Source organism: Chenopodium album, chromosome 26 (assembly GCF_948465745.1).
Source record: "Chenopodium album chromosome 26, dcCheAlbu1.1, whole genome shotgun sequence".
Taxonomy (NCBI): Eukaryota; Viridiplantae; Streptophyta; class Magnoliopsida; order Caryophyllales; family Amaranthaceae; genus Chenopodium; species Chenopodium album.
In genome coordinates, this window is record NC_137859.1 from 734885 (window position 1) to 762388 (window position 27504).

General features: G+C 35.3%; 5 protein-coding genes and 1 non-coding gene across 7 annotated transcripts; 5 read left to right on the forward strand and 1 right to left on the reverse strand.

Annotated features, from left to right (window-relative positions):
• Positions 1-520: 520 nt before the first annotated feature.
• LOC145618078 (large ribosomal subunit protein bL21m-like) lies at positions 521-3856 on the forward strand. The gene is made up of 5 exons (XM_081672860.1): positions 521-1089; positions 1180-1260; positions 2521-2622; positions 3115-3189; positions 3282-3856. The coding sequence occupies exons 1-5, from the start codon at positions 628-630 to the stop codon at positions 3399-3401; spliced, it is 840 nt and encodes a 279-aa protein (XP_081528986.1). The 5' UTR covers positions 521-627; the 3' UTR covers positions 3402-3856.
• An 814-nt stretch (positions 3857-4670) lies between these two features.
• LOC145618422 (uncharacterized) lies at positions 4671-8087 on the forward strand. The gene is made up of 5 exons (XM_081673190.1): positions 4671-4934; positions 5048-5154; positions 6502-7003; positions 7310-7428; positions 7521-8087. The coding sequence occupies exons 1-5, from the start codon at positions 4695-4697 to the stop codon at positions 7717-7719; spliced, it is 1167 nt and encodes a 388-aa protein (XP_081529316.1). The 5' UTR covers positions 4671-4694; the 3' UTR covers positions 7720-8087.
• Positions 8088-12042: 3955 nt separating this feature from the next.
• LOC145617205 (beta-1,6-galactosyltransferase GALT29A-like) lies at positions 12043-13927 on the forward strand. Its single transcript, XM_081671893.1, has one exon. The coding sequence runs from the start codon at positions 12363-12365 to the stop codon at positions 13683-13685; it is 1323 nt and encodes a 440-aa protein (XP_081528019.1). The 5' UTR covers positions 12043-12362; the 3' UTR covers positions 13686-13927.
• Positions 13928-15015: 1088 nt separating this feature from the next.
• LOC145616109 (protein ADP-ribosyltransferase PARP3-like) lies at positions 15016-22031 on the reverse strand. The gene is made up of 18 exons (XM_081670815.1): positions 21956-22031; positions 20581-20714; positions 19325-19602; positions 18438-18633; positions 18170-18286; positions 18015-18072; positions 17825-17894; positions 17565-17739; positions 17324-17457; positions 16995-17232; positions 16789-16916; positions 16611-16687; positions 16360-16520; positions 16059-16268; positions 15872-15974; positions 15698-15780; positions 15271-15603; positions 15016-15162 (listed from the first exon to the last, which is right to left on the reverse strand). The coding sequence occupies exons 1-18, from the start codon at positions 22029-22031 to the stop codon at positions 15112-15114; spliced, it is 2622 nt and encodes an 873-aa protein (XP_081526941.1). The 3' UTR covers positions 15016-15111.
• TRNAW-CCA (transfer RNA tryptophan (anticodon CCA)) lies at positions 20780-20851 on the forward strand. Its single transcript has one exon. It is a non-coding gene; the product is annotated as a tRNA-Trp (tRNA).
• On the forward strand, positions 21873-26306 carry LOC145617746 (protein FAR1-RELATED SEQUENCE 4-like). 2 transcript variants are annotated; one of them, XM_081672497.1, is made up of 4 exons: positions 21873-22012; positions 23123-25296; positions 25411-25485; positions 25640-26306. In XM_081672497.1, exons 2-4 carry the CDS (start codon positions 23254-23256, stop codon positions 25772-25774), a joined length of 2253 nt encoding a protein of 750 aa, XP_081528623.1. In that variant the 5' UTR covers positions 21873-22012; positions 23123-23253; the 3' UTR covers positions 25775-26306. The 2 variants fall into 2 exon arrangements, with proteins under 2 accessions (XP_081528623.1, XP_081528624.1); XM_081672498.1 differs by having other exon boundaries at positions 25432-25485.
• Positions 26307-27504: the final 1198 nt, after the last annotated feature.

The following is a 27504-nucleotide window of genomic DNA, read 5'->3' on the forward strand; positions in this document are numbered from 1 at the left end:
CACATGTGATAATATAGAGATAGAGATAATTTATTGATTAAAAAAGGAAAGTGATGCATCTAATTATAAAAAGCGGAGGAACTATGTTTTGTGTTGAGTTAAGAACGAGTTGGATAAATCAAACATTAAGTCACCACAAATTAGTAACAAACTAACAACTTGTGTTGGGATATCAATTTCCTGATTAAAATCAAATCAAGTGCCAATGTAATTTATGTCATTATTAGGTTAGGTTAAGTGTATAGTCGATTAAAATCAGACGAGATAATAAGTTTGGATTATGGCCACAAAGTATCAAGTCAATTTAGCTAAATTGATATTAGCCCGCTTTTAGTCCAATAACGCCACCACTTTTTTATACATATGGGCATGAGATATGATGTTAAGATCCGGCTTCGTCCGAAGTTTGATTACCTCTAGCCATGGGGCTAACTAATTAGGAACCTTGAACCATGAACCTTCGGTACTTTGTATTTGGCATGAACTCCAATCAATTCTTAATTTTGGCCCAATGGCTCAAACAGCCTAAACCCTAAAGTACCATTTCCTCTCTTCTTCTTGTTTGAGCAAAACCCCCAACATTTCCAGCAACAATCAACACTGCAACTTAGCTTCAACCCATCAACAATGGCGTCTAGACGATGTTTCTCCACTCTCACCCGCCATTCTTTCAACCCTCTTTTCTTCTCCAAATCCCCATCTCTTCACTCCCTCAAATCCCTAACTTCTCACCTTCCTTCTCTTCAACGCCTCCCTCATTCTCTCTCTCCTCAATTCAACCCTCATTCATTCCTGCCTCGCAACTTTTCTTCACGCACCCAGAACCCTAAAAACCCTAAAATCATCGAAAATGACGACGATGAAGACGACGAAGATGATGAGGAAGATGATGATGACGAGGAAGAGGAGGATTATTCGAGCGAAGAAGAGGTAGAAAGATCAAATGAACCATCTAATCTTGCTGATAGATCGTATTTTGTTGAGGATAAACTCGAAGAAGCTGCTCATATTGGGTATAAGGTTGTCGGGCCGCTTCTACCCACTGATCGGGTTTTTAAGCCCTACGAACCCGCTTTTGCAGTTGTTCAGGTTTGATTTTTATTTTGTAAGTTTTGTTTGGAAATTGGTGTGGTTTGATTTTAGGGTTTAATTGGGGTTTTTGATTTGTTTTGGGTGTAGGTGGGATCACATCAGTTTAAGGTGAGTAATGGGGATTGCATCTATGTGGAGAAGCTCAAGTACTGTGAGGTTAATGACAAGGTAATCCGTTTTCCTACTTGATTTTATGTTCATTGATTGATGATTGTACTACTGAGAGATTATAAATTGGTGTTGCATTTTCGGGTTTCAGTTTCCGGGGAGTTGATGTGGTATGTTATGATGATGGAGAGAAATTTTAGGCGTTGAAATGAGATAATTTTATTGACTAGACATAGACATTGCTTATCATAGTAGGTGTGCTTGTTTTAAAAAATTGTTTGGATTGAATGATTTATGCTGGTTTTTACTTTGATCTGTATGTTGGTCTTCACCATTGGTAATTAGAATTGCTTACTGCCTACTCCGTACTCTGTACTTCATAATGATTGAAATGTCGAACTTAAAAGTATGCAACATCTTGGGTGTGCAATGGCTGCGAACCAAGTAGAGTCAACTATGTTTATATAATTACTCTGCAACTTAAGGTAGGGATGGGAACTCTATAATCAACTGTGAGAGTGAGCAAAAAGAAACTGGAAAAAGAAACTGTGAGAGCGAGTGACCAAAAAGAAACTGGAAATAATAATGATTGATAGTTAATATTGGGTTAATGAGTTGATCTTGATCCTTTTGTTTGAAGAGAATTATTGCTTGATCAAAAGAATGAAGGCATAGGGACTTGGGGAGGGTGCTACAACTTATCTACCCTGCATTTGTTGTTTTGGAGGATCTTAAAGGTATAGCCTTTATCAATTAATCAATTATGATAAAGTTCTTATTTTGCTGCACTTACAAGAGAAAACATAAAATTGTGCATTTGTGCTAGCTAAGCAGACCGCCTAACGGCCTAATTATGGTTGGTTTGTTACATTGGTGGTGAACTCGACTTGTTAGTACCATAAGCAACCAGTATTTTCCTGACTACCTATTCCTACCGTGTCTTGAAAATCCTAGTTTCATGCTTTCTGTTACATCTTGATAGTGCTCTACTAATTGGCGATCCTTACTTTTCAAATCAGTAGAACATATACTGAAAGAGGAGAATGAGCAAAAGTGTAAACTTGTCAGCAAGCTTCTTCTAACATTGAAGTGATGTTGAATTTTACAAGTGTCATATAATGTCCTCTGACTTTAAACTTTTACAACTTATGCTTGAAAATGATTTTAGGTTTCTCTTTCCTTGCTTGCATGCACTGATTTAAGTGTCAGTGCATAATAACTTTTATTTCCCTATTTTATCAAATTGTTCCTCACCGCTACTTTCCTCATATCGTACCAAGAATTCAGATTGGCTGTGCTCATCATTTCGGTGTTTTGCAGTTGATCTTAAATAAAGTCTTGATGGCGGGTTCACCAACCCAAACCATGATTGGGAGGCCTATATTACCAGAGATTGCAGTTCACGCTGTTGTAGAGGAACATGTAAGAAATCTTTGGAACTTAATTTATTTATATTGTTTACCAATTGTTTCTGGGCTTATATTTCCGCTTAATGTTTGATCATCTCTATGTCATTCGTCTTAACAAAAGGTGGTTTCTGCTGATGTTAATTTTGGCATGATAAACCACGATGCTGTCTTCATATGATCTCATGTTTCTGTAGTATAATAGTTGAAAGTGAGATTTGAACACCTGTAGAGAATTACTCCTACTAAGTTTAACTCACCTTTGGACGTAGGGGCTAAGGTCTTTATAAGAGAACCTCTAATTCAAAAGAAACTGCATTATGCAGTCAATCTTTTCAATAGATTAGGTTGTTGATTACTCGGATCTGTTGAAGTTACTGTTTGTGAAAGAAATGAATTTGTAAGGCAATTAGTTTTTGACATGAAAGTTGAATTTGGATGAGTTGCAGGAATATCTGATTTAATCGTGAATTTGTGAGTAATTATAAGTTAACTTTCTCATTTTCAGGCTTTAGATGCCAAGGTTATCATCTTTAAAAAGAAGCGGAGAAAGAACTACAGGAGGACCAAAGGTCACCGACAGGTAATGCAAAACTGAGATTCCTGACATTACTCAACTTCCCTTATGCATGGCCCTGTAAACTGACAGTTGCTAATGTATAAATGGACTTGCAGGAGCTCACTAGGTTGAGAATAACTGATGTAGAAGGAATTGAGAAACCAGAAGCACCACCAGTAGGGAAGAAACCAAAAACTTCTGCTAAGAAAGTAGAGAAAGTAGCGGTGGCTGCGTAATTGGAGTCTCGCACAGTCAATGTGACAACTGGTCTGATAAGCTGATGGTTTGAGGCTCAACTCTTGCAAACTGATGTGGGATTTCCATGTCATGTTTTCTGATTAATATTACATGAGTCATATAAGCAAAAAGTTTTGGCTCTTCATATGTTTGCATTTGACTATATCAAATCTTGTAGCCTTGTAGGTGTATAATTTGTTCAATTCATAAAACCATCATGTAGACGTGTGCATTTCTTCTACCCTGAATGAAAGGAGCAGGAGTTTTGCTGAAAAGGCTCAAATGAGTTCAATATTGTAGTCTTTTTGATAAAGTTGCTGTTAGATTTATGGATCATGTTTGCTTGTGGCCAGTTGTTCATAGATTAATTTCAATAATGTAAGAAATTACGGAAGGGATATTTCCGACCTTGTTTGGTATCATTTTTTGTACACAAGTACTAAATAGGTGACTGCTCCAATCTTCTTCATCTTCTCCTTTTGTTCTTGCAAGATTGTAGGTGTGAAATAGACTCTTATTTTCTGCAAAATTAAGATTATCTTACAGTAGATGTATATCTACTCATGATTTTCACACAATCAATTTAAACAAAGCTAGAAAATAAATAAATAAATAAATAAATAACGTTATCAATCTTCACCAAAAAAAAAAGAAGAAATAGTGTTATGATTCCTCTAAATTTCAAACTCCTATATCTTTACACCGATATCAAACTAGGATTTTTCAAATTGACCGTGATGATTGCAAGCTGAGAGTTTTTAAACTCTGCTCGAAACTTCCCTTGACTTGTGCTCACAATAAAATTTCTGAGTTAATCTTGACTTGTTTGTTAAAGTTTCATTCCTAATAGAAATTAGAAATTTTGGACTTTGCTTCACCTATATACATTACTCTGTAGTCTGTAGCAATTCCCCCCCCCCCCCTATAAATCATGAAATTATTGATTTATTTACTAGCTTAGCTTACTCTAGTCAAGTGAAAGTTTGCTCAAATTATCCTTGTCAAATCGAATTTTGAGCAACAATTGCGAGTTGAGTTGAGTTGCTTGTGGCTTGTGAGCTATACACATAACTTTGTAACGATTATAAGTACGTACTCGTAGTATTTAAGACACGGTAAAAAAAAAAAAGGGTAAAATTTGAATCTAAATCCAACAATCCATTTACTTGCAAGTTTTTTTTTTTTTTTTTTTTGAAACAACATTTACTTGCAAGTTGTAACTCACAAATCAGTAATTCACAAAACCCCTTAAAACCCAGAAAAACCTCTGAAATTTCAACCTAGCGCCAAAAATGGGGAAGAACGGCAAGAAGCAGAAACATCAACAGAAACCTTCATCTCGTCAAAGACACTTACATTTTCCTCCAGAAGATGAACACTACCCTCCTCTTTCTCTCTCTAACAGCGATAAAGAAACCTCAGAAGAGGAAGAAGAAGAAGAAGAAGAAGAATCTGAACTAGAAATTCAGCAAAACCCTTTTTCTGATGAGTCAATTCCTTCAAAGTTTTCTCTTTATCAACAATCTGTTCAGGTATTATTCTTAATTTAAAGAAATTATTGTTAATTGATTTGGGTATTTTGTTAGAGTTTTAATTGGGTGTTTATTTGTTTGTTTGTTTGTTTGTTTGTTGTTTGTTATTGTAGTCACCAAAAGGGGATATAAGCTATTTGCAGAAGTTTTTCTTGATGTATGTTGGTGGGAGAGCTCCTCTTCATCTACAGGAGGATTTTTGTGGCACTGCTCTTCTTAGGTAAAATTTGTGTTTGCTTTATCATGTACTTCCTATGACTTTCATTTTTTTTTTGGTGAATTCGTCGTTGTTGTTGTCGTTGTCATTGTCATTGTCATCACTATATTCAGACTATATGCAGAGATTGTATGCTCATATTCTTGAGGGGAATCCCTCAAAGTTGCCAAAATAAAAAACAAGTTAGGATACCCTACCCCCACCCAAAGCTAAGGGGAGACTTTTTAACAACTATGATGCATAGATTTTGGGAAGTTGATAGAGTTTCTGAGGTAATCTAATAATATACATAATTTGTCCAGATTTAACACAATTAGTCCGAACACTTCGTAATTAAGCATTTGACACAATTCGACTTCAAAACCCTTGTAATAATTGGACCCTTCATATTCTCCCCATCTTTCATAGTGTGGTTGAAATGATAATATTAATGAAAAATCATACTACCTCCTTTTTTTAATATTCTACTCATATTAGTGGGTGTAAAATAAAGTAAGAGAGACTGTAAGTAGATGGGTTCGTGTTAGAAAAAAGTGAATAATTTAGGAAAGTGAATGAAATAGGAGAATGAGTATAGAAATGTGTAATTATTGTGGGGTTGAAGGGGTAGGATAGTAAAAGTAGTATGCCATAGATGAAATTAAGCAAAGTGAGTAGAAGATAAAAGAACGGCCTAAAATGGAAAGTGAGTAGAACAAAAAAGAATGGGGGGAATACTTTTCCAGGTAATGTTAGAACTTTTAATGGTCATCATAAAATTGTGCTAGGAGTATATTTTGTGAAATGTATCATTTTAGTACTTGCTTATCTTTTTCCCTTTATTTTCAATCATTTTAGGCCTATGTTACTTGGAATATGGTTGGAGTGTCAATGATCATGTGGAAACTGAGAAGTGAGACATATAATTTAGGTGCCTTAGTGTCACAGTTTGTGTGTTGGAGGTTGGATTCTAACACTTAGGTAAATGTGTCTCCACTTGCATATATGCACCATTCTTCATTAAATCTCCAGTTTGTGGTAATGAGTGGTAAGACCAAGGAGAAGGACGGAATGCAGTTTGTAACTCGAAACTCATTACCTTGGACATCCATGTGGGAATTTTCTACTAAATTACACACAAAATCTGCTAACATCCTCTTAGTTTTTTACATCATAGTATCATACCAAACTAGGTACATCATTTGCTCCTTTTTTCTTGCTAAGAAGTGTTTGGTTGAGTTGCATTGTGATGTGTTGATGTAAAAAAAACTCAATTGTAGTATTACAGTGATATGTCCCTGACTTTGCTCAAGGGCTACTAAATGTTTCATATTATCATCTAATCTAAGTTTTATGCAATGTCTTTAACAGTACAGAGTGGCTTCGTACTGATCCTCGTAGGACTGCTATAGGTGTAGATTTTGACCTTGATGCACTCGTGTGGTGCATGGAAAACAATGTTGACAAAGTCGGCACTGACATCCGTTCCGGAATCTCTCTTTTTCATGGGAATGTTTTGCAGCCTCTTGAGGCTAGACTTGTCAAATTGAATTCTGAGGGTGTGATTCAGAAATTAACTATCCAAGAGAGTCAAGATGTCACACTAAAAGCTCAAGTTGAAAATTCTGTGGGATCAGCAGCTTCAGTTAGTGATGGAAATTTGAAAAAGGATTTCTCACTGCCTGCAAGGGATATTGTGTGTGCTTTCAATTATAGTTGCTGCTGCCTGCATAAACGGAAAGAGCTTGTTGCATATTTCAAGTACTCCCTTGATGCCTTGTCTAAGAAGGGTGGTATATTTGTCATGGATTTATATGGTGGCACTTCATCTGAGCACGAGTTAAAGCTCCAGAGGAAATTTCCCAATTTTACGGTATGTATGAACTTTTGCTAGATCTAGAGTTTGGTGGATTAATTCAACTTTGCAAATTTTGTTTATGGTCTTGGGATGTGGTTAAATTGAAGGGGGAACTTGTAATTTGGCTGCCTTTTACTGATGAATGATACTTAGTGTTATTATGTTAAATTTTATATTTTATTTATATGATAAACAATGTGCCCATATAATTCAAGCTACTATCAGGTATGCTGAATCTTCATAGAGATTGGAATAGTGAGTGATGAGACATGACTGATCTTTTGGCTCAATCTAAATTGGCTACTTTTATGTCATGAGCAGTATACATGGGAGCAAGCAGAATTTGATGTTATTCAGCGGAAGACCAGAATTAGTCTTCATTATCAGCTCCACAAACCACAGAAAAAAATTCGCAATGCCTTTTCTTATAGCTGGAGGCTGTAAGTCATTTCCTCCCTCCTAAATTTGCTCTTAATAAATTGTGATAGCAGTGAAAAGGTTGATTATGGCTTACTTTTCTAATAAAATCCAGGTGGTCTTTGCCTGAGATAAGAGACTGTTTGGAAGAAGCTGGTTTTCGATCTATTCATTTTTGGATAAGAGAGATGCCTGACACTGAGAGAAACAGAAGTAGTCGGGGGTTTGGCTCTTCAAGAGATGACAAATACAAAGAGGTCTCAAGTTTTCAGCAGCAAGATGCTTGGAATGCCTATGTTGTGGCAGTGGCTTAAGTATATATTCAAATCCCTACAACACATTGATAAAGGCTACAATGCAGAAATTTAATTTCATGAGAAATCGTGGTACGCTATCTTCCCTGCAAAACTTATTGAAAAAGCATTATGTTGTCTCCGATCCTAACCTTGTTTAGTAGTCTTTGATTTTCTGTTTAGTGAAATCTTTGATGTGTTTCTTCTTCTAAGCGAAAATAGATTTGAATGTCAGAATCTCATTGTCTCGTAAAGTCATAAACAAGCTTTGGACCCTAGTATACTTAAATTCTAAAACAGGTTGGTTATAAACAAATTGATGTAGCCAATGTCGGGGCTAAGTGTTGGACAATTTATCTTTTCTAGACAATGCACTAACTCATGGAAAGCTTTCCTGTACACTGTTACTCGTGCGTAGATCATACGAAAAAAAAAGTTGGTTTTCTTTAAGAGTTAAATTTTTATTTATATTTGACCAATCACTCAATGTTCCATGAGAACAAGCAATCTCCATTACAGTACTTGATCTGTGTATTGTGTAACATTCATTGCTAGACATTCCATTTTCTAGGTGACTGATCAATACTTCTTATATGTAGTGTAAACTTATAAGTTATAACTCCATTTAGCAAATATTGTCCAAGGCACAAGCCAGTTCAGTTAGTAGAGCTGCAGGGGTATTGCTCAAACAAATCTTGGAACGAAGACAGCAGGGGAGTGCTGCGAGGCCATTTTTAAGCCGACTGATTAACTTAAATCTGCCAAAGATTTTCCTTACTAGTGTCATACAGTTAGATGGCTAGCTTATTGGTGGTTATATGTCTGAGATCTGAGTGATTGGGTGAGCCATTTTATTAATTTATTGTATCTGTACCCTCACTCTTTCCCTTCCCCCCCTCCGACAAATCCCTCACCACTCACACCTGCCGCTTATTTACTTGTAGTCTTGTACTACATAACTACCCCAAGTGCCTGTGTCAAATCCTTGACACTCATGTATAGGAATGGGTTTTGGGTAGGGACCCTTTGTTATTGGCCAAAATCGTGGAATTTTTTTTACAAAATAGCTGAGTGTGGTATGTGTCGGACAAGAGTACCCAAGTCTTAGCATCAAAGGCTGCTGCCACAACTTATAGCTTGCATAATTTCATGCCAATTTTTGGAAAATTTGAGCATGATAGCTGAAGTGTTCCACATTATTGTGTAAGTTGTTTTTAAAGTTCAGCCTGTCTATCTGAATTACTGTATCTATTTAGTTCATTAATTTATTTTTTAAAAAAATATTGAGTGGATTGGGCTCAGAAATATTAAAATATTGGGTTTAAAGTTAGAATTTGGTCTTAATTTCTTAAAATTTTTATATTTCATATAGGTAATGTTGGCCCTCTACCTGAATCAAATTAAGTCCAAATTGCAATAAGAATGATCAACCCCTTGAGGCCTTAGCCCCCTCAAAACGTAGCTTAGTCCAAAGATACTAGATTAATTTTCTAGAAGCATAAATATTGAATAGTAGAAATTGAAAAGTCAGTTCAAAACAAAGAGAGAAAAGTAGAAAAGAGGCAACAAATTACAAAATTAATAAGCAACTTGAGAGAGGTTAGTATTGAGATGATCACTTTAGTTTAATCAGTCAATTACATTTTATGCAATTTTCACCATGTGTTGATTGTGCTCCACATGACCACATGCCTATATTCCCCTTTACTATTGGGACACACAATTATGCTCTAATGCTATAGCTTTATCCTTTAAAAGCCGCCTCTCTGTTTTGGGAAAGTTTTCCACAAATTTTGGACCTTTTTTCAGTCAAGCAAGCTACGGAGTAGCTCACATTTGAAGTCATTTGATAGATTTAACTCTTTAAGTGCTCATGTATACTTCCCTCTATGCACGATTTCAAAATAATAATCATATTGTCCTAACTTTTTCATATTTGATGTACATGATCTACTTAGAGGAAAACCTCTTCGTAATAACTAGTCCAATTAAGTCTATTCTATCTTTTCCCATCAGTTGTTGATAAGTTTTCAAAATTCATAGTAAACGGAAACCCATTACCTTTAGTATCGTGTTAGTAAACCAACTCGACCACATATCAGTTATTGATTTTTTTTTTTTTTCCCCTTTCTATATAGAGTACGAAATATTTTACAAAATCATGATTAGATGATCCTGGTCATCTCCCACCTATGACAGGTGAGAATATAAGATGAAATGAGGGACCCTTATAAAGAATAATAATGGGCTGAAAGTAATCCAAAACACCAAAATTTGAAGGCCGGCTTAGAGAAAGCAAGGGCCCCTCAATATTTGCAAGCAATGTCCGTTATAATAGAGTGAAAGGCAGCATGTTCCACGCTTAGCTAATTGCCCTGAAAAATTGACTGGGAATATTATTTAATAATTACGCCACTTAATTAATTCTTCATTAATGATGTTCATCTTTCTCAAGTTGATCATTTATTTATTGATTTAGGTCATGTTAATAATGAGTGGGACATTGGAGGAGCACGTACTTTATGTCTCACCTTCCTCATATATATAGATTTTAAATTATAAACTATAAACTACGAGTATTTGTCTATTACTCCGTATAATTAGAAAATAACAACTTATTACGTAGTACTAGCAAATATGCCTAAAAAGTGTTTGTCTATTTCTGACTTTCTTTCTTTAAAATGTTATGTATAAGTATAATTGCATAGTTTGGCCTCTATTTAATCTTTAAAAAAAAGAGGGTGGTCACTCCTTCAAATAAAGAAAATTTTATTGCATAAGTAATTAAGTATGAACCATGCCATATTTTTTTTTAAAAAAAAATTTTCTCACTATATTTTCTCATTGAGACATTTGGGCTCTCCAATTCACTATTAGGCTAATGAGAAAATAAAATTAGAGTAGACGCATCTCCCTTTGAAAGTAGATCAAACCTCTTTATTTGTCAACTTTGTTAATGTTGCACCATTTGAATTCTTCACCTCTCTAGTTAGAAATCAACAAAAATTGAAGACAATCTTTCATCTCCCAATATTTGTTTTATAACTTTTATTCCACAATTTTTTTGAGGGACCACAAAATTAATTAGAAATAATGAATGATGTTGAATTTTTTACAAAAAAATAAAAATAAAAAGGGAAGACATAGTGAATGTTCATCATTTTCTTTTTCTTAAACAACAATAATTGTTGATATATGGTTAGTTGGTCATGGACAACGACTAGATCACAAATTTGTTGAAACTTACTAATCTTGGATCCTATAGAAAATTAAGTTTGCTCTTGCAAACTGCTATTGGCTGCACTTTAAATGTGTTTAACCAAATGAAGCAAAAAGGAATTGCTATTTATGGGCTAACTTCTTTCCTTCATTATCCTAAAAAAATCACTAAAACTAATTCCTTCACCCATTTATAGAATGAAACTATGCTTTTGATATGAGCATTCTTTTCCTCTTTCACCTTATTTGTGCCATGTTTAATGAAAGTGAAAAACTTTTAATAACTCTCATCAATCCTACGTGACGTAAAGTTTGGTAAAACTCTTAGTAAAGCTAAAACCTTGTTAGAATTACAAAAACACACATTTAATGAATGTCCCATAAGGACAAAGGTTTCATAAATTAAGAGCGAGTTTCTCAGAAATGTTGAGTATATCAATTATTAATATACGTATTTCGTAGAATTTTATATAACAACTTTTCAAAAATTCAAATGAATAAGCCCTCTTAAAGATTCATTCTCAAAGAATAGTCTTCTTATATGCGTAAGTACAAATAATATTCCTTGACATAAATTTAGCTAGTTAAATCAAACAAATTGTAAAAGACTCAAGCATGTATGGAGAAATCATGGAGTTGTTAATTTGTTTTTAAATTGAGCACTTCTTATATGACCAATTGTTAACCCATAATTCTTCATTTTATCAAAATAAAAAAATTATAAAAAAATCAACACATAATTTGTTCTAAGTTTATTTTTCAATTGTACTTATCAACAAGGATGTTTAGGTTCGTGCTTCTATAGTTATTTTGACTAATTTATTTTTCTTTAGTTGTCATTATGACAAAAAGAAAGAACCAATAAAAAAAAATCCGCATTATTCTAGGTAATTTTCTTTCCCATCTTTCTCAAAAAAAAAAAAAAAACCCAAAAAATCTAGGTGAATTTCCCTTTGGTCTTTTTATCCTCTTTCTCTTAAGTCCTAAGCCAGTCTTCTTTTTTATCCTTTTACTCGTGGAATCTTCCGTTCTAATGCATTAATACTACCCCATATGAACTACCGTGTAATCAGGATTTAGGACTATATTATATAAATAAATCTCCTCAAAATCATGTTCCTGCTTTCAAAATACAAACCCACCCATTAATTCTTCTCAAAAATCCCATCTTCCACCCTTTCTCTCTCCTCTCAGCAGCCTCCTAAATCCATTCTTACTCAACACTTTTGCTGTAAATCTGTATGTAGCAACAACCCCTTTTTTTTTTCTGCAAGTTTCAATCTTTATTTCTTTAATTTCTTATTTTTTGCTACATTTTTTAGTTTTAGCAGTACAAAATCCCTGCTTTAATATTAGTGAATTTAAAGTTTGAATCTTTCTGCTTGATTTCATTTCATCTATAATTTGTAGTACAAATTAAGTTAAATATTTTGAGGATTAGCTGAATGTTAGAAAGTGTAGAAAATGAAGAGTATATTGCAAAATCAAAATCCAAAATTTGGGAGATCTATTCTAATGATTCACCAAAAACTATAGCACATAATCTTATTAGGTCCACCGCCTTTTCATCACAACCCATGAAAAGGTCGGTTAGACCCGTTTTTAGTTTGTTGTTGTTCATTGTAATTGCTGCAACTTTTGGTTGCAGGGTTGCAATTAGAAATGGGTTTGGATCCATTTATGGTGAAGGGGATTATTCCATTGGTAATGGTAGTGTAGTTTCACCATTGGATTTGCATGTTTTTAACTCTACATTGCTTAGATTGGCTCAAGTTGATGTTGGTGAGGTTAAATTGAGGAAGGAGGTTGATGAATTGATGGATGGTAATTTTGGGAGTGTTGCTCGGCTTCGGACTTTCGCCTTGTGGCGGAGGTTCTTTAGGAGTGGAGATATTCGTGCTAGGACGTCGAGGGGGGTACCGGTTAATATCCGGTCACCGGAGTTTTCTAAGGTTTGGATGACATTTAGGAGGTCTTTGGGTGATTGGATTAGGAAGAAGAGGTTTAATCCTGATATTATGGAGGAATTGATTGAGCTTGTGAAAGTTCCTATTGATAAGCATAATGGAGTGTTTGAGGGTGTAAAGAAGAAGTATTCATCTTGTGCTGTTGTGGGAAATAGTGGGATTTTGTTGAGTAAAGAGTATGGGAACTTGATTGATAGTCATGAAGCTGTGATTCGGTTGAATAATGCTAGGATTGAAGCTTATCGAAAGAATGTTGGTTCTAAAACGAGTTTATCATTCGTAAATAGTAACATTTTGCATCTTTGTGCAAGGAGGGATGATTGTTTTTGCCACCCATATGGGGCTAATACCCCCATTGTTATGTACATGTGCCAACCTGCCCAATTTCTAGACTATGTAGTGTGCAACTCGTCTCATAAATCGCCCTTGATTGTCACCGATCCTAGGTTTGATATGTTGTGTGCTCGGATTGTGAAGTATTACTCACTAAAACGGTTTGCAGATCATCCGAACAAGACTCTAGAGCAATGGAACTCCGCCCATGATGGGTCTATGTTCCATTACTCTTCCGGTATGCAAGCTGTGACTCTGGCATTGGGAGTTTGTGATAGAGTTAGCCTCTTTGGGTTTGGGAAATCCACTGCTGCAAAGCATCATTACCATACAAATCAAAAGGCGGAGCTCACCTTGCACGATTACTTGGCCGAGTATGATTTTTACAACGATTTAGTGGAGAAGCCTCGTGCAGTACCATTCATCTCCAACAAGTTCAAGTTCCCTCCTGTGGAAATTCATCGTTGACAAGTCTTTTGAAAGCTTCCGTCTTTTTTTTGTGGATTTTATTAATTGTAGTTTTAGTTTTTTCTTCATATACCCAAATCAATTAGGAACAGAAACAAATTCAGAACCCCAAGAGAAGGTTCTTGTGGTGATACTTTGTGTAATTTTGATCTAGTTTTGAGTCCACACTTCCATGAGAGTGTCCAAGTGTATTTAGCTCATGATTTAAACAGTTGAAAAAAAATAACCGTGTCTTTAAATCTCGAACGTGTGCCACTGTGTTGTCTTTTGATTCTGTGTACCTTTTGATTCTGTGTTTACTCAGCTTATACAAGTATAAGACTGTTAATCAAATATTCCCTTCGTCTTTTTATTAGAGTCTCATTTCTAACATTTATTATGTACATAATAAAGATAAATAGGACTCTAATAAAAGGACAGAGGGAGTACTTCGTATGAAATTGTATAACTGTGGATATAATTAATATAATTAATGGTTAATACTCTCACATCGAGATGAAGCGTATATAATACGTTCAATTGATTGCCAAGTTGAACAAATGACATGTGATCGTTCCAGAAGAGGATAAAACAAAGTAGATTTTAGAATTGGAATCCAGGTAGATACACTCAGCAGCACGCCGTTGCGGACCCTTTGCAATGACCAATATACCCTTAATCGTCAATTTTCAACTTTCCTTAATAACGTAATGAAGATCCCAGCTTAAATCTACACCCACAATTTTCATATTTGACCATCTACATATGTAATTTATAGGTATTGATTGTTTTACACATCATTTTCAGTTTTGTAAGCAAAGGTAATTAACAACTTTGGTCTTTTGTTTTCAAAAAAAAAAAAAAAAAAACAACTTTGGTCTTTTTTCTTTTAAAGATCACAATAATACATGTTTCTTCTAGCATACCATCTTTTATCAAGAAATAGAGCTGACTTGAGGGTCGATACTGGCTCGAGAAATAGCTAATGTTAAGGTCGATACTGGAATTCTATAACTAAAATTTTCAACTTCTGTAAGACTGTAACCTGACAGAATATACAAGGCAAAAAAGTTAAAAGAACTTCAAGCAAATTAATTAGCGGATGAACAAAACCAAGCTAAATATACAGCAGAAGATCTCCAAAATAGGTCTGCTTCATTTATATACCAGAACAACAAAAGAAACATTCATACAGTCCCATTCTACTGATTCCGTTACAACAAAAGATAAGACTGCTTTACTAGTGTAGTGTCTTTTGAACCCTAGGGAGAATTAAGCATAGCATATAATTAACTAGTTAACTATCTACAAAATAGCAAAACATTATCATCCATGTAAACCATCCTCGGCAGCTTGGGCGTGCCCTTGTACCGTTGGCTGGTTACTTCTGCACCCACTTGACCCCCCCTCCAAAAACTGGTTGTGAATTCAAGCCATCACTACCCTCTCACTCTGCCTTCTCTATGTACTTCACAGCCACCAAAAAGCTTATCTTAACCTGTAACAACATAAACATCAGACGCAGAATACTTCACTTATTACAGAATGCTTAACATGTTATAACTGAAAATCAAAATTTAGGTTGATTTCAGGCACTATCTTATACCTGGTTAGGATCATAAACAGCATACTCATTGAAATCCAGAATACTTTCTTTTGGTTCAGGTGATGCTGGGACTAATTTCCCACAGGGTACCTTGATATCATCCTTCCAAACAAAATGCTCCGACTCATCGGTTTTCTTCCTCCCTAAACCTTTCACTCCTACCTTCCTCTCCTCCAAGGACTTTGTATCCTCTGGAGGGCTCTTAACCTCAATTATTTCGTCCCCTAGAGATGCTACTGCTAGTACTAGGAACCCTTCTGGCCTGTCGATTGCTGTGAATCCATACCTTGCAGCTTCAGCAGCAGCGTCGGAACATACAATTGCCCTCCCGAACTGTTACAAGTTGACAGAAAGAGCCAGAAATAAGCATAACTGCAAGTAATGGAAAGATGCAAATATGTACTTTCTGTCCATAGTGTTTTAATACCATGTAGCCTGCAACAGGAAGAGAGCAGATTGCAGGTAGAAAACCCTTCTGCAGATGTCTTAGCAGATTTGAACTTCGAGTTCCTACACAAATAAATCGATATTGAACCTTAAACAAAGGAAAATATGTAATTTCTGTGAATAAGAATAGACAGAAGGTGTAAAACTTCCATACCACACCATAGCAGAACTTTGTTTGGCAACTTCTTTATCTCATTATAAGATGGTCCAGCACTCAAATCAACAGCAAGGATATTCTCAACAGAAACGTCATAACTCTGAATAAATTAAATTACAATGAATAATGAGGACTTATAATATCAATCTAACAGTGCTAAACTAAAGAGGGTTTGGCTACTTACAACTTCACCAACTTTGATTGGTTCATAGGTTTTCTCCAAGTAGTTAAGGATCATTTTATAATCATCAGATTCTTTTTCTAGAGCAGTTATCTTGCATCCAAGCTTCTTGTAACGTTCATACATTGGGTCATCCAATGTTGAGCCACTCATGTCACCAATTAGTCGTGAAGCTGCATTTATGTCCCTAACTGTCTCAAGAGGAGATGCAGCCTGCACGGGTTTGCCCCAACATATCAGCCAAAGAAAAAGAAAACTCGGGAGTACTTGTAAAATAATTCATATACAGCACAAAGTTAATTACATGATCCGCGAGTTCCTCAAAGTCCTTGAAGATGAAAGGCCTAGTAGAATGCATGAGCGTAAACCATTTAGAACTAAATTCAGACCACAGTGCTTCAGCTTTTGGTCCTCCTTGCTCCTGTGACTTTACGTCCTCTATAAATTGCAAAAGAGCATCCTCACCTGATGTAGTATAGGCTTGATGTTATTCTATAACAAGGCAGCATACTAGTTAAATAAATGTATTAACTAAGACTAGAAGACTCTAATTACATCTTTTCAGGTGCAAATCAGTGACCATTCCTATTGGCATGTCAGGCGAATCCAAACCCAACTCCATCAAAGCATATCTGTTGAAAATTATAGATAAGCTCAGAACATTGTCATGACAGGAAAATGTTTTAACTTCGAAATTAGTTTAGTAGAAACTAGTAGAAGGAAATTTAAGTACCTATAGATCTCTTGACTGCATAAAACCTTCATAAAATTTGCAGCCACAGGATCAAGTTTACAATGTGCAGCAGCTGTTCCTAGTTGTCGAAGAGCCAACCCACCATACCTCACCTCAACTCCATCGTCCTGCAGGAGTATAGTTAAACCCAAAATCCTCTATAACCATACATATATATCCATAATGAAATGTAATACAACTTATACCATATCTATCACATGGAACTTTCGTGGTTTCTTCTGAAATTTCTTTTCTGTTTCCCATGGAAAAAACTCATTTCCTGTTAATTCCTCGAAAAGCCGTGCAAATTCCTTTATTGCATCATCCACACTATCCCATTCTTCCACCCTCTCCTCTGCCTTAGGATCATCCCCTACCTTACCCTTCTTGTAGTAGAGGTGTAGCTTTTTCTCAGGTACGGTGACCAGTTGGGTTATAGCGATCCTAACAGAACAGAAAAGTGTTATAATCAAGGGAATATTGATAAATCGAGTCTGACACAATCAATTTACTTAGATTGGAAGGCCTATATTACTCATTTATGTTGCGGCCTTGGTCGCAAAGAGAGAAACCACAATTGTAAAGTAAACCATCTTTCTCCAAGATCTTCCCTCCTTGTTGCTGCAGCATGGTGTCCTTGTAGACACCTCTCTTTCCATACATTTTAAGCTGAAAAATGAAAAATCAGCAGCAAATTATAAAAACTGACATAAAAAATTTCAACAGATTTACAGTTGAGAATCAGAAGACTGCAGACAGGAAGGAAATGAAATTACCTCAGCAACAAGGGACTCAATGGCTTCCTCACTTGAATCCTGTTTGTCCCATGCAATTCCTTTGCTATAAGCAGATCGATCAGAAACACATTCATAAGCTTCTAAAGGAAGCAGCTCTTCTTTCTCGATGCAGTCCGTTAACCATGCTTCTCGTACCACCGGTATGCCCCTCTCTCTGCCCAAAATAAGATAAAGTGTATCAATTACATGGATTTCTTTCTAATAATTGCATTATAAAGGGTGTTTTAGCTAATACTAACACTGCTTCAGACACTTTTGATGAGCCACCGCGTTCTCTTTCCATGGGAGGAACAACTAGGCAAGTCACACCTGCAATACAAAGATGTTTACATCAGTACAACATCCAATACAATATTACTGTTGCTAACAAAAAAAATGATGAATGTATTGCACATATTTAAGTTACATAATGCTATATATCAAATTTACCAATAGCTGTGTTGGCTACTTTGCCTCCATGTTTCTCAATTACTTGCTTCCAGTATTGCTGCAACATCAACATTCAACAAACAGCAAAATTTAATCAATTTATTCACTAATTTCCATCTATGAACCCAACTTGTGGAAAGAAATCATGTACATACATGAGTTCGAGAAAGCCGGCCAGACAAACATATGACCATGCCTGTAAAAGGCTTATCAGCATGATGAGGTATTTCCTTCTGATGACGCTGACTCGGGTCTTGGTACTTCTTCAACAACTACAACTCAAATTTTAGAAGTTACATATAAAGATAATCCTCCTTACTTGTCTTACATTGCAGTATATATATGTTGTGAAATTTAGTATCAATATGTATTAATAGCGAGTATAAATCGTATAAGGAAATTATAAAGGAGTATATTTCTTACATCAGAAACCGGGGATTCAAGGACCGAATCCGGCAGCTTGATAGGATCCTGTTTCCTGGGAGGATTTTTGGTTTTGTAGGTGCAAGTGGCCCATTCACTTAATTCCCCAGTGCAAGAGTAACTATTTCCAATGAACTCCAAATTGCCTCCACATACTTTACATTCCAACAATGCTCCATAATATAACAGGTCTTGGCTGAATTTAATTTAGCAACATGTTCCATGTCAAATATTCGACTAATTCGAGTTTTGTACAAAACCTTATATCCAAAGAATAACTGACAGATAAAATGAAGATAGATTAAGCTACTTCTAGATGAAATGGTGCAACCCAAGTCAGTTATAATGCGATAAGTTCAAATCATCTGGGTCAATGGATTTCGCTTCCTATACATGAAACAACATTACATGATTGACTATCTATTGAGTTCACCGTAGGGGATTAATTATACTTTCTACGTCTGAAATTAAGTGTTTCCAAACACATTTAGCAACTTCCTATGTCCAAAATTGAATTTCACATGTAAAAATAGTATCTAATTTTCAGTGTATGTAACCAAATATGTCAAATAACATTCTACCAAAGTTTAAGATCAAATTAATTTAGTAAAAGTAGTATACTGCGCTAGTTAACAGCTAGATACACACTTTTATGACTTCCCACCAAAATATGAGAGCTGTGCTACAAAACTACTACCTTTTAATAACTACACGTAGTTATTAATTGTCACATTACATAGTTCATCCGAATTTAATTGTCACATTGCTACTTAAAATCACACTAAACATGCAAGAAAACGAAGAAAAGTACAACTATTTTGAAAGACAACACAATAAATATAATCGAGCTCATCTAGTTAAAATAAAATGAAGGTAATAAAACATACCATCTAGAAACGACGGAGTCATCGAAACCAGTAGGGTCTTGGCCATTCAACTGAAGAATGGCCTTCATATGATCAGGAGATAGATTCTCCCTTGTGGCGTTACAAAAGTCTTCATACTCTTTAGAACTTGCTGATGTTGCTGCTTTTCCATTTGTCTTCCCATTCGTCTCATTCTCATCCTCTTGCTTCGTCTTCTTCACGGTCCGATGATCCGTATGCTCATGCGTCTTATGCTTCCTTGTCCCGTGATCGTGTGCGACGTGAGATCTTGTTTCAACCTATTCATATTCAATTTCATTTTCCAAAGTATTAGAGCATTAAATTAGAACTTATTCAACATTTAGTGTGTTACACATGAAACTAATGATAAAATCTAAACAAATACTACCATGCACAAAACTCTTGTTATTCTTTATTGATAGAGTATAAAACATATTCCTGGGCTTTAACCATGAGCTTAAGCTTTTGGTTAAGTTGGTCCTCTAACATTTATTTCATCATGCATTGTCACTTGTCAAATTAAAAAAAAAAAAAAAACAGAGCCGGAGGAAGTATTTTTATGGGGTGCACGAGTACATAATTTTTATGGGGTGTACGTGTATGTACTCGTGCACCCGTGCTAGTATTTTTATGGTTATGTGAGTCGGAAGGTACAAACGAAGGGCAAGTTTGTCAATTTCTCAGCTCTTAAATTCCTTTTAATGAACAATTATCATTTATAAGCAACACAAATTTTTTTGTAAAAATTAAAGTTTTAACTTAACTTTGTACCCGGCCCCCAAGAGGCATTAAGGCATATCCCATTAAAAAAAGCATCTTTTCTTTTACAAAGAGCTAGTAAAAAAGATGAGGAAAAGAAAAAACATTATGAAACCACATCATCAATGTCCACACGACTTCACCAGGGGAATTCCTAATAAAAAACGCGCTCTAGCGAATAAACTTAAGTCCAAAACGCCCTAATAACATTAACACCCTAACATTCATAAAGAAGAAAAATTAAAAGAGATAGCTCCATACACATTATATTCATGCATGTATAACAAAAAACCAAGTTTGACAAAAACATTACCTTCATCTTGCTCCCCAAATCTTGTAGAAAAAAGTTGTAATAGAACTTAGCAAATTAAGATTTTCTGATTTTCAATATCAAATAGTTAGCATAATAACAATGGTATTGCACAAAGAGAAGCGGAAAAATGAAAGTGATAGTATTTGTAAACATGAAAAGGTACAAGAAAAGAAGAGACACGTACGTAAGTAGTTCCAATGTTATTGCTCTTGTGTCGTACCAATTTCACAACATGTGTTTCAGAGTAGCTGTGAGCTTGCCAAGTGTCATCCTCGCTGATATTTGGACCCTCCCTTTTTAGACATCTGGTTTTTATGTCTAGGATAAGATTTTTACAATGAGTATGATAATGAATATATTTTTGTTAAGGATTTGTACAACGAGGATCCGTGGCGCAATGGTAGCGCGTCTGACTCCAGATCAGAAGGTTGCATGTTCGATTCACGTCGGGTTCAATTTCCCGATCCTCACACGGATAAACTTCTTTTTTTTTTTAAAGTTCCTAAATTTAGGGTTTGGAATCAAAGTGGTCACCCGAGTAGCAATTTTAATGCGTTCCATGATCTAATAATAGATATTTGATTGAAGATATTAATTTTTGAATTTAATTAACATGTGTCATATTTACACTAATACGAGCTTTAATTATATTCACCCCACATTACATACACTAATACATCACAATGTGAAGTATGTCGTCTTTATCACAATTCTTAGTTTGTTGAAGTTAATTGGTACAGAGTACGAGTACAATTTTTAGCTCTAGATGAAGTATATATCTTCAATTAGACACCTGAAAATCAATAACCATTCTAAGTAACACATGCGACACTGATCAAGCTTGCCAATGCGATGTATTTATAACCAATATCTTTAATTATCAATATTAAAAAATTACATAAATTTGATATTAGAAAAGTACTAATTGAGTTGTATTTAAAATTTAATAATATCTCAATAGTAAATATACTCATCTCAAAATGAAGTACATAAATAGTGAAAAACTCAAAATGTTGCTTAAAAAAAAAAGTAATTATAAATTGATAACCAAACTATCTTATTGACAAATGTGTCAAGTTTAAACGTATGAATTACTTAAAAATGAAATTACTACGAGTTACAAGAGTGTGACCTCTATCTAGAGATGGCAAAAGGTTGTACCATATCGTGTTCATGGTCTTGTGTTCATTTAGTGTTGTTCAAAATATCTATCAAATGTGCTAAGATGTGTTTGGGTTGATTTCGTCTCGTGTCTATTACTTTCATGTTTTATCTTAGTAATTTTGTGTATCTATCGTGCTGATTTTGATCGTGTTGTCGTGATATGTTAGAGATTGTCAGCTCTAACTCAAGAGTCGAGATACAGGCAGTCATACAGCAAAGCATGGAGAGTAGTGGATGGATAACTAATTTGGGATTCTGGGCGTATAGGTTTGTAACTTTGTATGCGTCCATTATGTACCCAAAGGCCAAAACTCCATTTGGACTAAAATAACCAAGCAAAAGCCCAACATATCATCTCCTTTCCTAATTTGGAATTAACACAGATTTAATCTCACCTTCCTCTTTCTCTCTTTCCTTGATTTCTCCGGCAATTCTTCCTCCCAGAGTCCCAGGTATATTTCTGATTCCCATTTCAAAGTTTTCATCTTTATGTATAACATCATGATTTTAGATGAAAATGTAGTAATTTCTACAATAATTTCTTCTTTCCCAGATTTGAATTGTAATAATCATGTTCTGGGTTTGCATTAATTAGTTTTTGCTATTTGTATGATTGAGTTTTTATTAGTTAAAGTGCTGTTTTTCTGAAAATTTCTAATACTGAATGCTCCCCTAAGTGCTCTTCAATTTGATTTCTTCTAATTCCAATAAGGTGGTAGTTGACGAAATCCCAAATTTCTAATCCTGGAGGTTATTCCCCTATTTTATGAACCCTAGATTTCAGAACTCCAACATTAATTTTGTGGGTTTTTTTTTTCTCGTTTCCTGAATGTATATTTAGAAGAAGAAATATTATCAGAATTTAGGAAAGCCTTTGTTCTGATTGAATTTTCTTGTGTTAAAGTATGAATTTATATTGTAAGCTGGTGCTTTTTAATTGGAATTGCCAAACGGTAGGTCTTAACAAGGAAATTTATATGTAGTAGTGGAGTTCAGGTGAAAAGAACAGCGTCTAAATGTGCTATAGCAAAACTATGAACTTTCCCTATTACCTTCTCATTAGAATTTTTATGAATCGTGTTTCATTGAAGTGAGCCTTAGTATTGAATTCAGGTGAAAATAACGGCGTCTAAATGTGCTATAGCTAAACTATGAACTTTCCCTATTACCTTCTCATTAGAGTTCTTAGCCTACTCAATGCCTCAATGGGCTCCGTACTATAGAGGAACTTGACTGATGAATCGCGTTTCATTAAAGTGAGCCTTACTCAGAGGCAGTACAATTATTCTTTGATGCAGATGGCCGGATGTATGAAAATGGATGGTTTTCAGATAAATTATTTATTTAGTGATTCTGTTTTGTTTGCTAGGTCCGTAAGAGTGTGGAAAATGTTAGTATATAATTAACATTTCGCGTGGTAGTCAGAAACTCAGAACTCAATTTCTCCTGTTTTAATTTTCTGTGAAATTTGTCCCTGATATTGGTAGTTTGCTTTGATAGTTTTACACCTTTTCTGTAGAACTTTTGATGTGAAAAATGTTCTTACTCTTTATCCATTGCAGGCTCGTCAGGGAATAATGTACTTTATGGAAACTCCATTTGGCAAAATAATGGCTGTAAATGGGTGATTGTTGTCTGATTCTCATATTAATCTGCATGGTAGATGTGGGAGAATTGGGAGTTTGATTGCTAAATGGAACCTAATGCTACCATGGCTACCTCAGACATGGAGCCTCATGAGGACATGGAGTTTGAGTCACATGAGGCAGCATATGAATTTTACAAAGAATATGCCAAGTCTTTAGGATTTGGTACTGCTAAGTTGAGCAGTCGCCGTTCAAGGGCTTCAAAGGAATTTATTGATGCGAAATTTTCATGCATAAGGTATGGGAACAAGCAGCAGTCTGATGATGCTATTAATCCTCGGCCCTCTCCCAAGATAGGTTGCAAGGCTAGCTTGCACGTGAAAAGAAAGCAGGATGGAAAGTGGTATGTGTATAATTTCGTGAAGGAGCATAACCATGAACTTCTACCTGCACAAGCGCATTTCTTCCGAAGCCATAGGGATTTGAACCCACTGAAGAATGATGTTCGATTGCGCAGACGCAAAATTTTAGCTTCTGTGTCCAAACGATTCAGTGCGTATCAAAATGTTGGGTGTTTGGACAATCTTAAAAGAAGCCAACATGCCAAGGGGCGGAGTCTGTCTTTAGAAGCTGGAGATTCTCAAATGCTGCTTGATCTCTTCATGCAAATGCAAGAAGAGGATCCAAAATTCTTCTATGCTGTGGATTTGAATGAAGAGAATCGATTGAGAAATGTTTTTTGGGTTGATACAAAAGGCTTAACTGATTATAGTTACTTTAGTGATGTAGTATCTTTTGACACTACATATGTTAAAAACAACTACAAGATTCCATTGGTTTTGTTTGTTGGAGTCAATCATCATATCCAACCGTTATTACTTGGTTGTGCACTGATTGCTGATGAATCGGTGCATACTTTTCTTTGGTTGATACAGACATGGCTCATGGCAGTGGGTGGACAACCTCCTCTAGTTGTACTTACTGGTGAGAATAATGCTCTGCAAACAGCTATTGCAGAACTTCTCCCTGATACTCGCCATTATTTTTCCTTGTGGCATATATTTGAAAAAATCCCTAAGCAGTTAGAATATATCAATATTTGGCTCGATGATTTTGTCGAAAATTTCAATAAATGCATCTATAGATCATGGACAGCAGAGCAGTTTGATAAGCGATGGTTGGAGTTGCTTGAAAAGTTTGAACTTCAAGATGACGAATGGTTGAGATTGATGTATGATAATCGTATCCGCTGGGTGCCACTATTTATGAGAGGTGTGTCGTTTGCTGGGTTGTCCACCAGATCACGATCTGAATGTCTGAACTCTTTCTTTGATAAGTATATTAACGCAGAATCTTCTTTGAGAGATTTTTTAGAACAATATAAACTTCTATTATGTGATAGGTATGAAGAGGAGGCCAAGGCAGAGTTTGATGCATGGCATGAAGCTCCTGACTTGAAGTCTCCATCTCCTTTTGAGAAGCAGATGTCATGGGTTTATACGCATGAAATTTTTAAGCGGTTTCAGGTAGAGGTTCTGGGAGCTGCTGCATGCCATTTAAAGAAGGAAAAAGAAGACGAAGCTGGCATAACATATACTGTTAAAGACTTTGAGAATAACCAGGATTTCATTGTAGATTGGAATGAATCAAGCTCTGAGATCTGTTGTTCGTGCCGTATGTTTGAGCATCATGGTTACCTTTGCCGACATGCTATTGTTGTTCTGCAGATGTCTGGTGTGTTTAGCATCCCTTCTAAATATGTATTGCAACGCTGGACAAGTGCTGCATTAAGCAGGCATTCCATCAGTGGAAAGCTGGATGAGGTGCAGGCTAAAGTTCGTAGGTACAATGATCTTTGTCGGCGAGCCTTAATCTTAGCTGAGGAAGGTTCTCTCTCTATTGAGAGCTATAATGTTGCAGTATCTTCTATAAGAGATGGATTTCAGCAGTGTGGCCAAGCGAATGGGTCTCTTGAAAAGGATTTGAGACCCAATTCTTGTATAGATTATTCAACTAATTGCCATGAGGATGATAATCGAGGTTTTAATTCAAGATTATGTGACGCTGAGCCAGATATAAGATTGATTGAGACAACTGCAGTTCCTGAGATTGGAAGTGGCAACATCAATGTGAACAACACCAGAGAAAGGGTGAGATTTATGGATACCTTTTTTTAACACATACACTGATAAATGCCAACATTCTTAGTATATATCAATGTCTGATACAGTTTGTAATAGACAATTGATCTCGATTTCTAATAGGGTGATTCATGCATTTTCCAGGATCCACTGGACCAAAATATTGCAGTTGGACCTGAACATGGCTTTACTCAAATGGTATGTCTGATTTCTACTAGAAATGTATCTTTTTTAAAATTTCTCTTCAATCCTGATTCCTTAAAATAGGCATGCGTATCAATTTTTGTGTAGTCTTATTACCAATGTTAATAGTTGTTGCATCTCATCACATCTGTATATTTGTGCGTGACAGGAAACTCCAAATACAAGGTCTGCACATTTACACAATATGTTTCCCGTACCCTATAATAATGGAATGCCGAATATGTATCAAGGTGCAGCACCAGGGCAGTTTCATCATGCACCATGGCAAGAAAAACATCTTTAACATTAGCTATTGAATGGAAAACAGCACTGATTTCTGACATGAGCTGAAGGATGAAAAGCATCCTGATTTGGCTTCCATTTTCATTTCGTAGTTCTGACCAATATTTAGCCTTCAAAAAAGTTCAGGTATTACTCCGTACTAACTTATGTAGGATGTCTCATGTCTGTACAATGTAGATCAAACTTTGTCCTCTCCATATTTCGTGTATAGTAACTTGACTGACTTCTTGTGCAATAGTATTTTATGTAGGAGGTAGGCAGGATGAGCTAGGTCAAATATCTACAGATGTATATGGATAAGTGTACAATAAATGATTATGTTAGCAATCAAAATTTTCTTGCTAGTAATTCTGCCATTTTCTGTTTCCTTGTTGATATTCATGATAGATGTTGTATTAGCTTTATCACTTATATGTATTGTTGTCATATGCTTAATGCTATGGGAGAATCATGGGATACAGAGTTACAGACCCAAGATTAGCTGGAATCGTGCGAGACAAAGCAACTGAAAGCCATAAGCGTAGGCATGTGTGGCTGGGCCTAAGAGCCATGTATACTCAGTGTGACCAAGAATTCCCTCAAACAACAATCATAATTGTAAACAATAGATTTCAGATTGAATCGACGATGATGTGCCATCCAATGTTATTAGTGTTCTTCTATATATCCGCTTCAGGCTATGTTACTCCCTGCAACAAAGTTATATAAGCCATTTCCCCTCCACCCCCTGCCTCCTACGGAGTACCTAGCTAGTTTAATACATGATGAACATCAATTCATCAAGAGTTAGCTTTTATACAAAGTAGTTCCTACATTTTGAAATTGATACATATTGTTCAAACAACCCATAATTATTAAGGCTCCGTTTGTTTTGAAGGAAAACAATTGTCACGGAAAATCACTTTTCAAGGAAAACAATTTTCAATGAAAAACATGATTTAAAATAAAGTTTTCCTTTGTTTTTTTAATTAGAGGAAAACTTAAGGAAAAAAGGAAAAATGAAGTAAAAGGAAAGGAAGGATGGGAGGAGACTAGGAGAGTGTAAGGAGAAGTAATGAGTGAAGAGGAAAACGTGGCATGCCTTTTTTTTCTAAGGAAAATGGTTTTCCTTTTCGAAATTGCAATTTTTCATCTTTAGAAAAATTATTTACCATCCCTTATTAAAACATAGGAAAACGGAAAGATGAATGAAGGAATGAAAATCATTTTCCAGGATAATGTTTTAATGTTTTTCACCAAAACAAACAGAGCCTCTAGACTCACAATAATTTCACCAAACTATTTCTATAATAGTTGCCTTTTTCCATCTTTTCATCACCCGGGTATGTTACTATGTTTTATGTTTATACTCTTGCTAAATTTTATTAATTTTTAAAAAAAAAGAGCAAACTACTTTAATATTCATAATAGTATACGTGAATATTGAGTTAAGTTAGAGGTAGTATCTTGTGTAAAGTTTAGTGCTGTTAATTTAAAAGTAAGTTGTCAATTAAACCCGAATAGTTTTCACTGGAACACTTGTTATTCCAGCCTGCATATTTGAACAATTCTAACTAAAAACATTTGATGTTCAAAATCTTAGTTAGTTGTCATAAAGAGACCTAATATTCCAACACTAACTACAAATTTGTACGACTTTTATGACGCATGATATTAGCAAGAATAACAAGTTTAGAAACTAGACTTATCTTGGACTTGGAGCATGAAGTAAGAATGTGTCATAGAAAATGA